Below are 13,558 nucleotides of genomic sequence, written 5' to 3'. Positions count from 1 at the left end.
TCACCATTGGGACATACCTCTGTTCTCCTGTTTCTGATATCTAACGATAGTTAGATAAACTTGTGTATATTCCAAAATATTGGAATAGTTCTTGTAAATTATTCTCCTCGAACTAAAGTTCGGATTCATAATTTTTTCGAAATTCTCCTTCTCATACATTTAGTTACTAGTAATAATAAAATTTTCGTGTTTGAAATAAATTAACCATGCTCTGATACCATTTTTGAAGCGCGGAGGATCAATTAAAAGAAAATAGAGAATAAGGGTAGTTTTGTCAATTTTATAGGTTTAGGGAGTTAAAAGAGAGTTTTTGATGGCTAGGGAGCTAGGGACAAGTTAAGTTTGGGTTTAGGGATTTATGAGCAATTTCTCCTTTATTTTAATTCATTAATTTTTAAAATTATAAAATGATAATTTATTATTTTATAACAAATTCAATCGATCAAATTAAACATATTACTCTATCCGTCTTATATATATAAAAAATTATATATGTTTTCATACATATTAAGAAAATGATTTGAACATAAAATTTTTAAATAAATTTCCTAATTTTCCTTTATTTAGTCAGAGTTTTTTAAATTTTTTTTTAAAAGATCATTTTTATCATGATAAAAATGGTTAGAAACAATTAATGTATTTTAATGATATGATAAATATAATAAAAAGTAGAGAAAAAATATTAAATATGAAAATCGAAATATATATTTAAAAATAAAAAAAATACAATCTCTTTATTTTTTTAAAATATTATTTATTGGGGATTTTATATCTAACTCAAATATTGTAATAATCATATATATTTATGACATCCAATTGCATTAAATGGGCGGTAAAAATGATATTTTTGGGTGGTTCTGTTCTTCCCTCTGACTTTTCAACGCCAACCTGTGGACTTGACTGGAGGGAGTTTAATCAAAGCTAAAATCGGGCCTGAATCTGCTTACAATTCAGATGGCTACAGTATTTTTGTGGTTCTTGGAACTTTCTCTTCTTTTTTTATTATTAATTATTATTTTATTATTATGTACTCTCTCTCAATCTTCCCTTTGTTTCTTTGCCAGGACAGAGGAAAATAATTTCTAGAAAGAATTATCAAGGGGAAGGAGAGGGGAGAGATAGAGAGGGGGAGAGATTACAGTAGACGCCAATGGAAAGCATCACAGGGTGGCAAGTAACTATTCTTTGTGGGATAGCATTGTGGATCGTGGTTTCTTCGATTTTAAATCTGACTGGAAAGATCAGATCTTTAACACAGCCATGGGTTTCGCACTGTGTCCTTTCCGGAACTCCCATTATTCTCAGGATCCAGGTTGGTTCATTGGGGTGTGTTTGTTGCAGATTTTTTTTTTCGTTTTGGCTTTTTTCATGGACGACTTTCATTGGGTTTTGCAGAAATGCCAGAATACGTATTTGGATGCCTTGTTTTCTGGGATGTCTTGTGTTGTTTCCGTGCCTTTTTACACTGCCTTTCTTCCTTTCCTTTTCTGGGTATGCTCGCTGTTACTCCTATATTGTGCGTTTTCTGTTTGTGATTGAGCCAGGATTTGGCTGAATTTTGAACATTCCACTCGTAGAATTGTTTATAAAGTTTTTCTTTGTTGTCTTTTAGACCGGGCATTGCAAATTGGCTAGGCAGATGACTCTCTTGATGGCCTTTTGTGATTACATTGGAAACTGTACAAAGGTAAGTTTCTTGCCGTACTTTTCATCGGATTAGACTCCTGCAGATAACAGCACCGTGATCTATTTTGTAGTGTGTTAATTGATTTATTTTTATGATCATCGCTAACAGGATGTAGTATCGGCACCTAGACCTAGTTCTTCACTTGTTAGGAGATTAACAGCGACCAAAGACGAGGAGGAGAATGCAATGGAATATGGATTACCTTCTTCGCACACTCTTAATACCGTTTGCTTGTCAGGGTATGAACTATGAAAGTTTTCTTGCATCACGACTCATGTTATTTTTGGCCTACTCAAGAGGCAGTCTGCCTTTGTTATTTTTGCGCGCCACGTGCCAATGGAATATTATGTTAGTATTTGTTGATGCGAGAAAATTGATATTGTGTTCCGTGTTATTGGCATGCTTCAGTTTCCCAATTCTTTATCTAATCTTCCCGAGTTTCTCTGTTGGGCAGCGCAGGTATCTGTTTCATTACATTCTGTCCTACTCTGGTTATAATGTCTACACTGCTGTAATGGGATTCATCATGGTTTGTCTGGTTGTGGGACTCATTGGCTTGGGTAAATACTATGTTTCAGAATTTTAATGGTTTCTTATTCTTGTCCTACATATCCTGATCTAAGGTTGCTGTATTTTCAGGAAGGATATACCTGGGAATGCATAGCTTGATTGATGTTATTGTTGGTCTAGCTATGGGATTGGGGATCCTGGCAATTTGGCTCACTATGTCTGAATACTTGGATAATTTCATAGTCTCGGGTCCAAATGGTAAGGATGCTCTCCATTGACGAGTCATCATTTTTACCCTAACCGCTGTCATGTCATAATTGTTGGGAATCAGTGTCAATCGTTTAGAGAAGCTAAAGGTGATGATTTTTAAAAAAATCATGGTTCAGAATTCAGACATGGTTTTGCAGAATTCATGTCCACTAGAAATTTTCAATTTATTTATTTATAGTGATGCAGAAGTGAGGTAGATCCTTAACAGTTGATAATGGCCCAGTTCTGTTGCCGTTCTCACTCCAATTAAGATACGACATGCCAAGGGTCGGTTCTTGGTGACACTATCTAGAAGAAGCCCATGAACATGACATGAAGAAAATGCAAAACAGTATCATATCAGAGGATATGAGAATGCACCTGTCTGTGAAAAATCGTTTTGTCAGTTCAAAGACCAAGAGCTGATTGCCTTTTGCCTTCATGTTTTAGTGTCCAAAAACGTGGAATTGCATGTGAGCCTTGCATGATGTATTTTGGATATAGTTACCTAATCGTGTTGTAGACCTTCCTTGTTTCGTCACCTTTTCAATTGATTTAGTTAAAGCGCATGCTAAATAAGGTGCTTGAAGTGTCAAATCAGAAGCCACTTTGCTTTAGCATTTTTAACCAGGGGAGCTCTTAGCATTTGACTCACACATAAATGTATGATAAAGTTGAGAATTGGACTAATTTGATAAGGGAAAACAGTTTTTTACAAGGGAAAACAGTTTTTTTCTTGGCTGTAAGTTATATGTTACAGAAACCTTGATCTGGGGTTGCTTTACGCGTTTGATCCCCAACTGCCGTTTGATTAAGTAGATTAGCTCATGGATATCTTTGATCTCAGTTTCCACCGAATACCTTGTTACTAGCATTGTAGCACCTTTATCGGTTCCTCTTCAGCAAATTTATGCAATTTCAACCACTACCTCTTAGAAATCTCAATTATGCGACTCAACCATTAATATTTCTTTAGATTTATTTTTGATGGATTCTTCAAGTGCACAGGTTTGTTTATCAAGTGGGAATCATACTTAATTTACAACCTTGGATTGTTTTTACAATCCATTTAACCAAGATTTGTTTATCTAGTAGATATTCTAAAAGTATTCTTTCAATTTTGAATGCCTTACTATCTATTTGATCCAGTTTGGTTGACATCATTAACTGGGAACACCAATATACCAAGAATGTGATTTCCATTTCTTCTTATTTAACAGCTAGTCATTTGTCAGTAAGGTAGAAAACCTGGAGTGGATGTTTTTTTTGTTTTCTATCATTGAAAAATATGTTAGCACCATTTTCGTTGTTATAGTATGTGAAGTGGACGTTTTTTTGTTTTCTGTCATCGAAAAATATGTTAAGCACCATTTTCGTTGTTATAGTAGGAATTGATGTGAATCTTGCCCTTCAGGAAAAATGATAAGTATAATCATTCCTAGATTCAAAATGGTGATGGGTGTATGCTTAGCCTGCTTTTTTTTTTTTAAATATATTTTGGTTGATATCTATAAATTGGATGTTTTTTTGTCTGCAGTTGCATCATTTTGGGCCACCCTTAGCTTCTTGTTACTCTTTGCCTACCCAACGCCTGAATGTTCGACCCCTAGTTTTGAGTTCCATACCGCCTTCAATGGTGTTTCCTTGGGAATTGTAAGTGAACAAACTTTTTTCCCGTTTAATTTCTCGGCTTGTTTGCTGCTGTAGAGGTCAATATATTCGACGGCCTTTTGTGGAATTCCATTGCATTAATGTCATCATTTTTTACCTCCTATATTCTTGTTTATACTACTTTAGCTACATATATATATATATATATATATATATATATATAGGTCTTCACGGCCTAACCACTTGACTGATGTGTTATGCTGTGTTCTCTTTCACATTGTTCAGATACGTCTGAACTTTCAGCCTATTTTGGTTTATAATCCCCACATGTATGTTACACCAGCGAAATTATTGACGGCAGTCATATTATTCAGGTAATTGGGGTCCACCTAACGTTTCATCAGTTTCACCATGAAAATGTGGCACAAATATTTTCCCCTCAGTTGCCAGTTCCCACATTTGTTGGTAGAATTCTTTTGGGCATTCCAACCATTCTTGTCGTGAAGTATTGCAGCAAGGCTATTGCGAAATGGATTATTCCCATTCTTGCGAATGCTCTTGGAATTCAAATAAGATCAACGAGCTATGTACCTGCTTTAAAAGGTGGGATGTCTCCTGATAAGAAGTTTGGTGAAGTGAAGCAATCAGGGTATGTCCAGAAACTCTTCTTTTTCTCCGAGCAGACTTCATTTGACGTTGATACTGGCATAAGGTTCATTCAGTATTCTGGTCTTGCATGGTCTGTTGTTGATCTTGTTCCTTCTCTATTTTCTTTCCTCGGCTTGTGATACCATGTACCATATGCTTTTTTTTATGGCGAGCTATTCTTTTTTGGTGCATTACTTGTAATATGCACATATGTACGTGGACGATTAAATTCTTTAACCGTTAATGCCATGACCAAGCAGTTTAGAAATTGGAAGGATAAAATTTTCATCAAACGAATGTTTTTGAGCCACTTGGGTTTGAAAATTCCTTGGTGTTGTATATGGTACAAGATTTGCAAGAAACGCTGCTACAGCTGGAGCTGGTGCTATGTATGCATCAATGATAGCGATCAATTAAAAACATGGGAGTTCTTGCAGATGTGGTTTAAGTTGTCTGCTGGATTGGTGATTCATTAAACAATACGTGTGTTCAAACAGACAAGACACACGTACATAGCTGATAATCTATATGTATTATCACAACAACCATACACTAGCAACTCTTATTTTTGTCTCTACTGGTATCAGGAAATTACACAAAAGAACTTGTAATATATTTGGAAGAAGAAAATGTTCAGCTGCTCAAACCTCTACCCTTCATCACATGCCTTCTCAACCCCGGAATATGAACATTAGAGATGTAATCTTTCCAATCTATATTCTCCACGTCAAATCCAAATTGCAGTTGTTCTTCGGTAGACATAGATCCCAGCAATCTTTTAGTGTTGCTGTTATCAAACCTGTCATATATTTCATGTTGAGGGAAACTATATACAGAAAAGCATGTTGGGATCATGGAAAACTTGAAAATGTGTACCTGCCACCATAGAATGTATAGGGTTCATAAATATTAGCCAGATTTTTGGCTTGCTCCACTGATTTTCTGCAAATGAGTTGGAGTTTTTGTGACAACTTTCCATCAAGATTGGACAAAGCCCCCAATCCAGTTCGGTTGATAGCATGCCTCCAAAGGTGAGAGGAGAAGTCATCCATGGAGCTGAATAGCTTCATCTGTGGAACACGAACTGGGACCCCTGTAGAGTCGATGAATGGCAGAGAATTGAAGTGCTCGAATACTAGCTTAGCCAGGTCCCTGAAAATTAGGGGGTTCACAACAGATGAAGCTATCTGATATATGCTAGTTTCTGCTTTTCCAGATGCCCCATGCTTAACCATGGCTGCCAAAGTTGCGTTCACAACCATATCTGCTGGAACCTGAAACAATCCCTTGACATATCAGACCTTTTAATCTCTATCTTCTAATTATATAATACTCTGAATATATTACCATTATTACTATACTGAAAATATACAAAAGTTGTCGTGATCAGACTTACAACATCAAGAACTCCATTTGGGTCAACCAGAAAACCCGTGAGCTGACCCTTTCCATAGTGAAGAATAACGGGATCCATCATCCTGGTGAAAAGAGATAAACTACTTTCATATCTGTTTATCCAAGTAAAGTTGTGATCTTTCTTGAAATACATACCTGTTCCCCTCCATCCAACCGGGGAATGGTTCTTTGTAAGTGCTCTCGATGACACTTGGTCTAATTACGACAACTGGTATGTTGCCTCTAAGATTATTTATCATCATCTCTCCCATTGCCTTCGTAAAAACATATGTATCTTGCCATCCAAATTTGTTTGCTCTGATGATCATAACATTGAAAACGATACAACAAAACTAGTTCTACGATATTTGAGCAACTACAAAACTAGATATTTATCAGAGAAAGAACTCGGCTGTTGTTAAATTACCTTTGCATCCCTAGATCTTTCATTTTCTGAAGCAGTGCTGCATCATCTCCAAGAGCTTGCTTTGATTCCAAGACTAGCTTTATTTCATCTTCCACATTCAATCTGTGGTGTATGTGATCACCTGCTATACTTTCACCTAAGCTGAAAGGCTTTTCCATGATTCTGCCTTGCCTTTGTCCATTCACATAAGCTGATCTTGCCATAAATAAACGAAAATAAACCATCTTCTTCAAGAATGCACATATGTAAATCTATCCATATCAAACATGGAACGTTCGAGCTTAATAACTACATTTAAATTTAGACAAAAAAATCCAACTTAAAGAACTTTCATGATCACGGTGGGAACTTTGATAAAGAAAAATGGAAATTTGGAATCATTTAAAAAGTTTGCATGACAGCTAATTAAATGAATACTTGCAACTTGCCTGTGGATATTTGCAGGAAGAGCTTAAGTTTCTGGCATTTTCTAGCAAAACTCATAAAGCGCATAGGTCCACCAGTATTTATGTCGAGAGCTGTATCATACCTGAAATTCATCAAACCTTTTACCTAAGACATGCATTCTTTTTGGTACATAATTGCGTCGTAGATATTAAATGAAAACAACACAAAAAACTAAATAAATGCTTCAAGTGTATACCTTTCATCAAAAGTTGTATTAGCTGCAGAATTTATTATCACATTAACCTGTTTGCTGATCAAATCAGACGCTTCCTCATCTAAACCAAGATTCGATTCACAAATATTTCCAACCACAGGAACCAACTTGCTCAGCATGAAAGCTTGATATGATTTTCCATGAGTTTGTTTCAGGCGCTTGAAAAGCTCCGTATTTATTATCTACGAACGTTTAGGGCCATTAACTTTTGCGTAAATTTAATGCAAGAAAATATATACACAAAGAAATCGGTGCTTAAGAACTTGCATACTTCATTTTTCAACCTCCCAATAGCAGCTTCTTTGTTCTTAGCCTTGATCAAGACAAATATACTATGGACATCTGGTGCTGTCCTGAGTATTTTCTCAATGATAACTGAAAATTATACGTAGAAAAGACATGTAAATATTAATTCATCATGCATATAAGTGATATATAGCAACATCATCTTCGTAACATAAACTATAAATCTATCAGTTAACTAGAAAATGGCATGGTAGAAAAGAATCGCTCGTGCACACATATTGAAAATTTCTCCTCCCTATACGTGCGTAATGTTGATGAAGAAAATTAATTTAGTGAAGCAAAGAGGAATTACTTTTTCCCAAAAATCCAGTAGCACCAGTGATAAGAAAGGACTTCCCTTGAAGAAACTTGACAATGCCAATACCATCATCGTGCATTTCCACATCCTTCCCTTCCGGACTTAAAACCAGACTACTAGCTTCCATAAAAGTGGTCGCCCCATGATCCGAGCTAATCAACGATGACGTTTCCGTGAAAACAGAAGAAATCCCACTGAACTTCCTCGCATGATTATTGCCACTTTGACAGAACACCACCACACTCTTGTTATTTTTATTTTTACTATAGTTTGAGACATTCACAGCGCCGTTTAACGCAACGGGGATGGAAGAACTGAGAGACAAAGCCTCCATTGTTGCCCTGAGATATGTAAAAAGATATAACAAAAGAATAATGCAAGACAACCCAAAGCTTTCTGTGAGCTAGGTGCAATAATGGTTGGCTGCAAAGTTAGCTTAACAATCTAGCTATTTCGTTCCTATTTTTTCTTCTTGAATTTTTTAATACAAAAACAAGTTAAAAGCTTGTTTGTATAAGATATGAGTTTGGTTCGATTTAAGATAAAAGATGGTTAGTTTGGGGGGTTTTTAAAGTGGAAGGAGATAAGAATTAGGAGAATCAAAACACGGCTCTCTTTTTGCATGCCTCCCCCTATGCTAGCTCACGCACTTACTCACAAACGACTATTTTGCAGGAATCCTAATAATAAATAAATTATTACATAATTTAATTTATAAATCAATATAATTAGATGTTACGTTGTAAAAATCTAACAACAAAAATACACCAGAATAAAGGGTGTGACGACCTAGAATATATATTATACTCACTTGCCCCAACAATCTATATCTATATTTCTATATTTTTCTATATAAAAGCATGAAAAAAATCTCTATTTTAATGTATTTATCAATGTCTACATAAAAGTAGACCAAACTTGTGTGAGACGGTCTCACAGGTCGTATTTTGTGAGACAAATATCTTATTTGGGTCATCCATGAAAATATATTACTTTTGATACTAAGAGTATTACTTTTTATTATGAATATCGGTAGAGTTGATCTGTCTCACAGATAAAAATTCGTGAGACCGTCTCACAAGAGACCTACTCATAAAAGTATGAATAAGAATCTCAATTGTGTTTTATTTGTATGCCCTTAACATTTCTAATTTTTCGAAATTACCATTGACTCTTGATCTTCCGAACTTTGATTTTCCCTATTTTAATTATTAATATTAATTTTATTTTTATTTTCTATATGTTAATCATTAATTGATTCTTTATCATATACATGATGACGTATTGATATAAGCTACAAAGTTTGGATATCGACTATAGAAGTTGGATGACGTATTGATAAGTTTGGATATCGACTCTAGAAGTTGGATAATCAATATCGATTTACACGTGCATGGACCATTATTTATTATCATTAAATTACATTATTAAATGGGTTAATGAGGTATCAGTACATTTTGAAAAAGAGTTTTGGTTCTAGTATTTGGAGAGAGAAAATTTATTTTAAAATGCTAAAAATACCCTCCTTCCCTATTTGATTTTAATTGATCCTCGCGCTACCGAAAATTGTATCAGAGCTTATAAAAAGCCCCTAGCCTCTATCGTGTGATCTGACACGAAGCACGACTCTCCGTAGGGGATAACCTAGGCTCTTCTACAGAGTTTGAGGTTAGCAAACTGATAGGTATCTTTGTGGGTGTCACCTCGTGATTGATCACATGATCCCTCATCTCCTTATCCAAAAGCCGGAGCTCTGAGTTGAGGCACTGTAAACAATTTTAAAAATTTTATTTTATACTGTACACTCTTAGGTAGGAAACGAATTAGAGTTGTGCCAAGTGCTGCTGAAGGAATCTGCGTCGGTAACCATCGGTTGCGATCGCGTGGTTGGACTATGAGGAGCAGTTCGTAAAATACGGTAGATATAATCCGGTGGCACTCCGGTCAAAAAAGTATAAGATTTAATTTATTTTACGGAAGCATGATGAACCATTGTTTGAAAAAGGAAAAATCAATTATTTAAAAAAGATTGAAGGGTATTATGAGAAGCTATGTACTAAATTTAAAGTTTAAAAGATTTTTGTAGTGATACGTAAGTTGCCCTTATTAAATTACATTCAATCCAATTGAATATTATTTAACCCATGTGTATTCTATGCAATTGCCATCTTTTGTGGCTTTTTTTCTTTTCCTTTATCGAATAAATAAATAATATATAATGAATATAAATCTTTAGTCCTAATGAGAAATAGAAGATCGTCGGCGGGATCTTTCAAGGTTTTGTGAATTCCTGTTAAGATATATATTGTATTTGTGTGTCTTAGTTTTCCAAATTCTATTTGCTTGCGATTATTATGTTGTTATATTTCTTTTTTGCATGTCTTATGTTATCATTATGGAGTGGATTAGTGGAATGTAATTTGCTCGCGATCCGCCTTCTCGTACTGTTGTTTATCAATCGGTAATAAGCAACCCGAAAAATTGAATCATATATATTCACTCATCCATATGTCGCACTTTTGAATGCGCTTATGTTGTGATTTTTACATAATGACAAATTTCTCAAGTCAGAAAAGATGTTTTTTTTATTCAAACACAAATCACAAAGAAAATTAATAAAAATTTATTAATAGAATAATGGATTTTTGCAAGTCACTATTTATTTAAAAGGAATGCTGACAAACAATTATAAAAAAATCTCATAAATAACAAAAATTATCGTACTAACGTTAAAATAAAACAACTAAAATAGTTATTAAATTCAATATCAATTATTCTTATACTAAATTTTTAACATTTTTGTTGGGATCGAAAAATTTAAACAACGATGAATTAAATCGAGTTTGGTTTTCAAACTAAGCAGAAGACACTCGAAATAATCTTTCGTAGAAATCGATTAAATATTTTGAAAATTATTTAAAATATACTCGAGTTTTATGAGTAACATATTTTAGTTGAAGCATTTTATCAAACATTTGATATGTAATATTTTGGTATTTGAAGAAAACATAAAATGCTTCAACAATGCATATTTAAAACAATGAAAATGATAAGTAATTCAATAAATAAATAGACACACATTTTTTTATGGATGTTCGGATATTAACAACTCTTATGTCATCCCTTCTTCCCCTTGGGAAGGATCCACTAGAAGACTTTGATTTATACAACACCTTGTACAACTTATTTCAACTTAGGAATTATCACTTGCCTAATTTAAACTCCTAACACACTCTCGATTGTAGGTCGCAACCTCATAATTTGCATAATGTTTAACGTCTCTTATGCCAATACTACAAACACAATCTTTAATGTTTTTGTGCAAAAACTCACTCAACTAAACTTTGAAGTTCAACTCTCTTATATATATGTGAGTGATTGTGTGTGAGAAATTTATCCTTTAAAGTGTACATCTCAAATGTATCTCCACACAAAGGCTTGTGCTCTCAACTAGCAGATTTCTTCATTCTAACTGTCAATGCTTTGAATCCCCTTCAAAAACTCTCGTTTGATTTTAAAGATGTTGTATTTATATGCCCCAACAATGATATATACGTTAGACACAAGAATATGACCGTTTGAAAAGTTTCTGTACTGTTTCTTGGAATTGTTACGGTCAAATTCGTCTTGTTGGACATCTTCCCGAGCTTAAACTGGTCATTCAGCGGTTGATCAACGGTTAAAACTGGTCAATGCTTGAACTGGTCAGCGGTTGAAAACAGTTCAGCGGTTGAAACTAGTCAATGGTTTAACTGGTCAGCGGTTCAAACTGGTCAGCAGTTCAATCTGGTCAGCATCTCAACCGCAGCTCAACCGGTGTGCTGCACAGAACCAGTAGCTTCATTGTCATTTATCAGCATCTTAAGCTTCAATTCAAACTTTGACTTTTGAAGTTGATTTGTAGATCATCATCTTATCTTTTCAATGCACACTGAATAAGTTCATTCCAATAAGCGAGTTGAGATATATGGCAAAAATACCGCAACTGCTCATACTCAACTGATTGTTGTTTTTGTGCAATCAGTTTGGTCATTCTGTAACCGGTTTGGCCTAGATACCATTCGATTTTGCCCAGCTGATGTGTAATACGACTTGTTCCAAATTGAGTTTTCTGAATCAGAAAAGTTGGCAGATTGTCATTTGAATCATCCAGCTGAGAGATATGCGCAAAATACTAACGCTGTTTGTTTTGAACCGCTTGCAGAATCCGAAATGTCTTGTCTTAACTTCAATAAACGGTTTGACCTAGATAACATTCGAACTGGTCCGACCGCCCTGAGATATGACTTGTAGATAATTGAGTTGAATTTCCAACCATTTTGGCCTTAGGTCATTTTGATATTTGTTTTGTAAGATATGCTCAAAATACTGCACCTCGTCAGAATTATATTTTTCTAAAATTCATCTAAAAAATTAAATTTATAATTTTTTATTTGTTATTCTTTGCATTGAACATAAATAATTAAAATGGACAACTCAAAGGGTAAGAGTATGGTTCAATCAAGGTAGATGAACAACTAGTTGCTCTTTTATTATAATCTGACAGTTAACTTATGGCTTGAACTTATGCCCTCTGTTCTTGGGTTAATGAGATGTTAAGAGTTTTGTACGAACTACATATCCAATGATCATCATTGATCCAATAGTAGTCATTGGATCCACCATTAAAGTAATATCCTCGAGGTAGATTGAACCATACCTTGTTTTTCCGATGATTAAATGCCGATAAAAGATTCAATGAATTGTTTCAAATGTGGTCTTTTTGTTGCAGGTGTTTTGTTTCAACGACTTTTGGTCTTCTGACTTTTGGGTTTGAATTCTTAAGTTGTGTTTGATTGATGTATTTTAAATATAATGATTTCACAACATCGAATTGTTTGGATATATAAAATTCACGTGGATAAGTCTAAATCAAATCATGTAATTTTAAAAAATTTCTCAAAAATAATTAGATAAATGAATATGGAATTATAAATAAATACAATAGAGAAATATGAATAAGCAGAATTGTGGGTAACTTAGCTCCTAATCGTTATTACAATGCAATTTGATTAAGATTAATTATTGAAAAATGAGTAAAAAATTTCTTTACAATAAGCCCAAAATGTGTCATTTATAATTATGATACTAAAAATATTATATGATAAAGTCTCGTTTAAACATATCACATCAGAAAATATGCCCACACATAATCAAAATCAACTACATACAACCAACTCATATCCTCGAGATATGCCTCGGTATATAGATACATATATACACTGGGATAGACCAATCAACCTCAACTCAGATGTGACTCTCTCTAGAAGTACCCTCGTCGGTCTCCTAATAACCTGGAGTACCTGCCATTGTCCACACACAAAGACAACAGGCCCCTCTTGGGGATGAGCAAACGCTCCGTATGGAACAACCATAATATATACAACATGTATCTACACAATTATATATGATATGCAATGCATGCATGTCGTATATATCAGGTCAAATGCTCATCCACTGAGCATGTATCAGAACCAATTGAATCGCTATCAAATCAATGCTCGAGCTGGCACACCGGCCTCAATCAAGTATAAGAGATGATCGTATGATAGCATCGATAAAGCGCCATCAAATCCCAAATCTCAATCAATCAATCATAAGGGCCACAAATGACTATGCTTTTAAGGGCCACATAATGCCAAACATAGCACCGTGTTCACAAACCCCAGAATCAAATCCAATGATATAAAGGTATCCAAGGATCATAGCTCAACGTGCATGTCAAGT

General features: G+C 34.6%; 2 protein-coding genes across 2 annotated transcripts; one reads left to right on the top strand and one right to left on the bottom strand.

Moving 5' to 3' along the window:
• Positions 1–991: 991 nt before the first annotated feature.
• LOC140818090 (lipid phosphate phosphatase delta-like) lies at positions 992–4,987 on the top strand. Its single transcript, XM_073177927.1, has 8 exons — positions 992–1,312; positions 1,396–1,491; positions 1,613–1,687; positions 1,796–1,926; positions 2,147–2,247; positions 2,327–2,455; positions 3,984–4,099; positions 4,432–4,987. The coding sequence occupies exons 1-8, from the start codon at positions 1,151–1,153 to the stop codon at positions 4,843–4,845; spliced, it is 1,224 nt and encodes a 407-aa protein (XP_073034028.1). The 5' UTR covers positions 992–1,150; the 3' UTR covers positions 4,846–4,987.
• Positions 4,646–8,317, bottom strand: LOC140818089 (fatty acyl-CoA reductase 2, chloroplastic-like). The gene is made up of 9 exons (XM_073177926.1): positions 7,787–8,317; positions 7,460–7,563; positions 7,171–7,370; positions 6,956–7,056; positions 6,528–6,717; positions 6,257–6,418; positions 6,102–6,183; positions 5,582–5,979; positions 4,646–5,504 (listed from the first exon to the last, which is right to left on the bottom strand). Exons 1-9 carry the CDS (start codon positions 8,124–8,126, stop codon positions 5,339–5,341), a joined length of 1,743 nt encoding a protein of 580 aa, XP_073034027.1. The 5' UTR covers positions 8,127–8,317; the 3' UTR covers positions 4,646–5,338.
• Positions 8,318–13,558: the final 5,241 nt, after the last annotated feature.

The sequence above is a fragment of the Primulina eburnea genome, chromosome 17 (assembly GCF_022965805.1).
Source record: "Primulina eburnea isolate SZY01 chromosome 17, ASM2296580v1, whole genome shotgun sequence".
NCBI lineage: Eukaryota > Viridiplantae > Streptophyta > Magnoliopsida > Lamiales > Gesneriaceae > Primulina > Primulina eburnea.
This window is presented reverse-complemented; position numbering and strand designations above follow the sequence as displayed.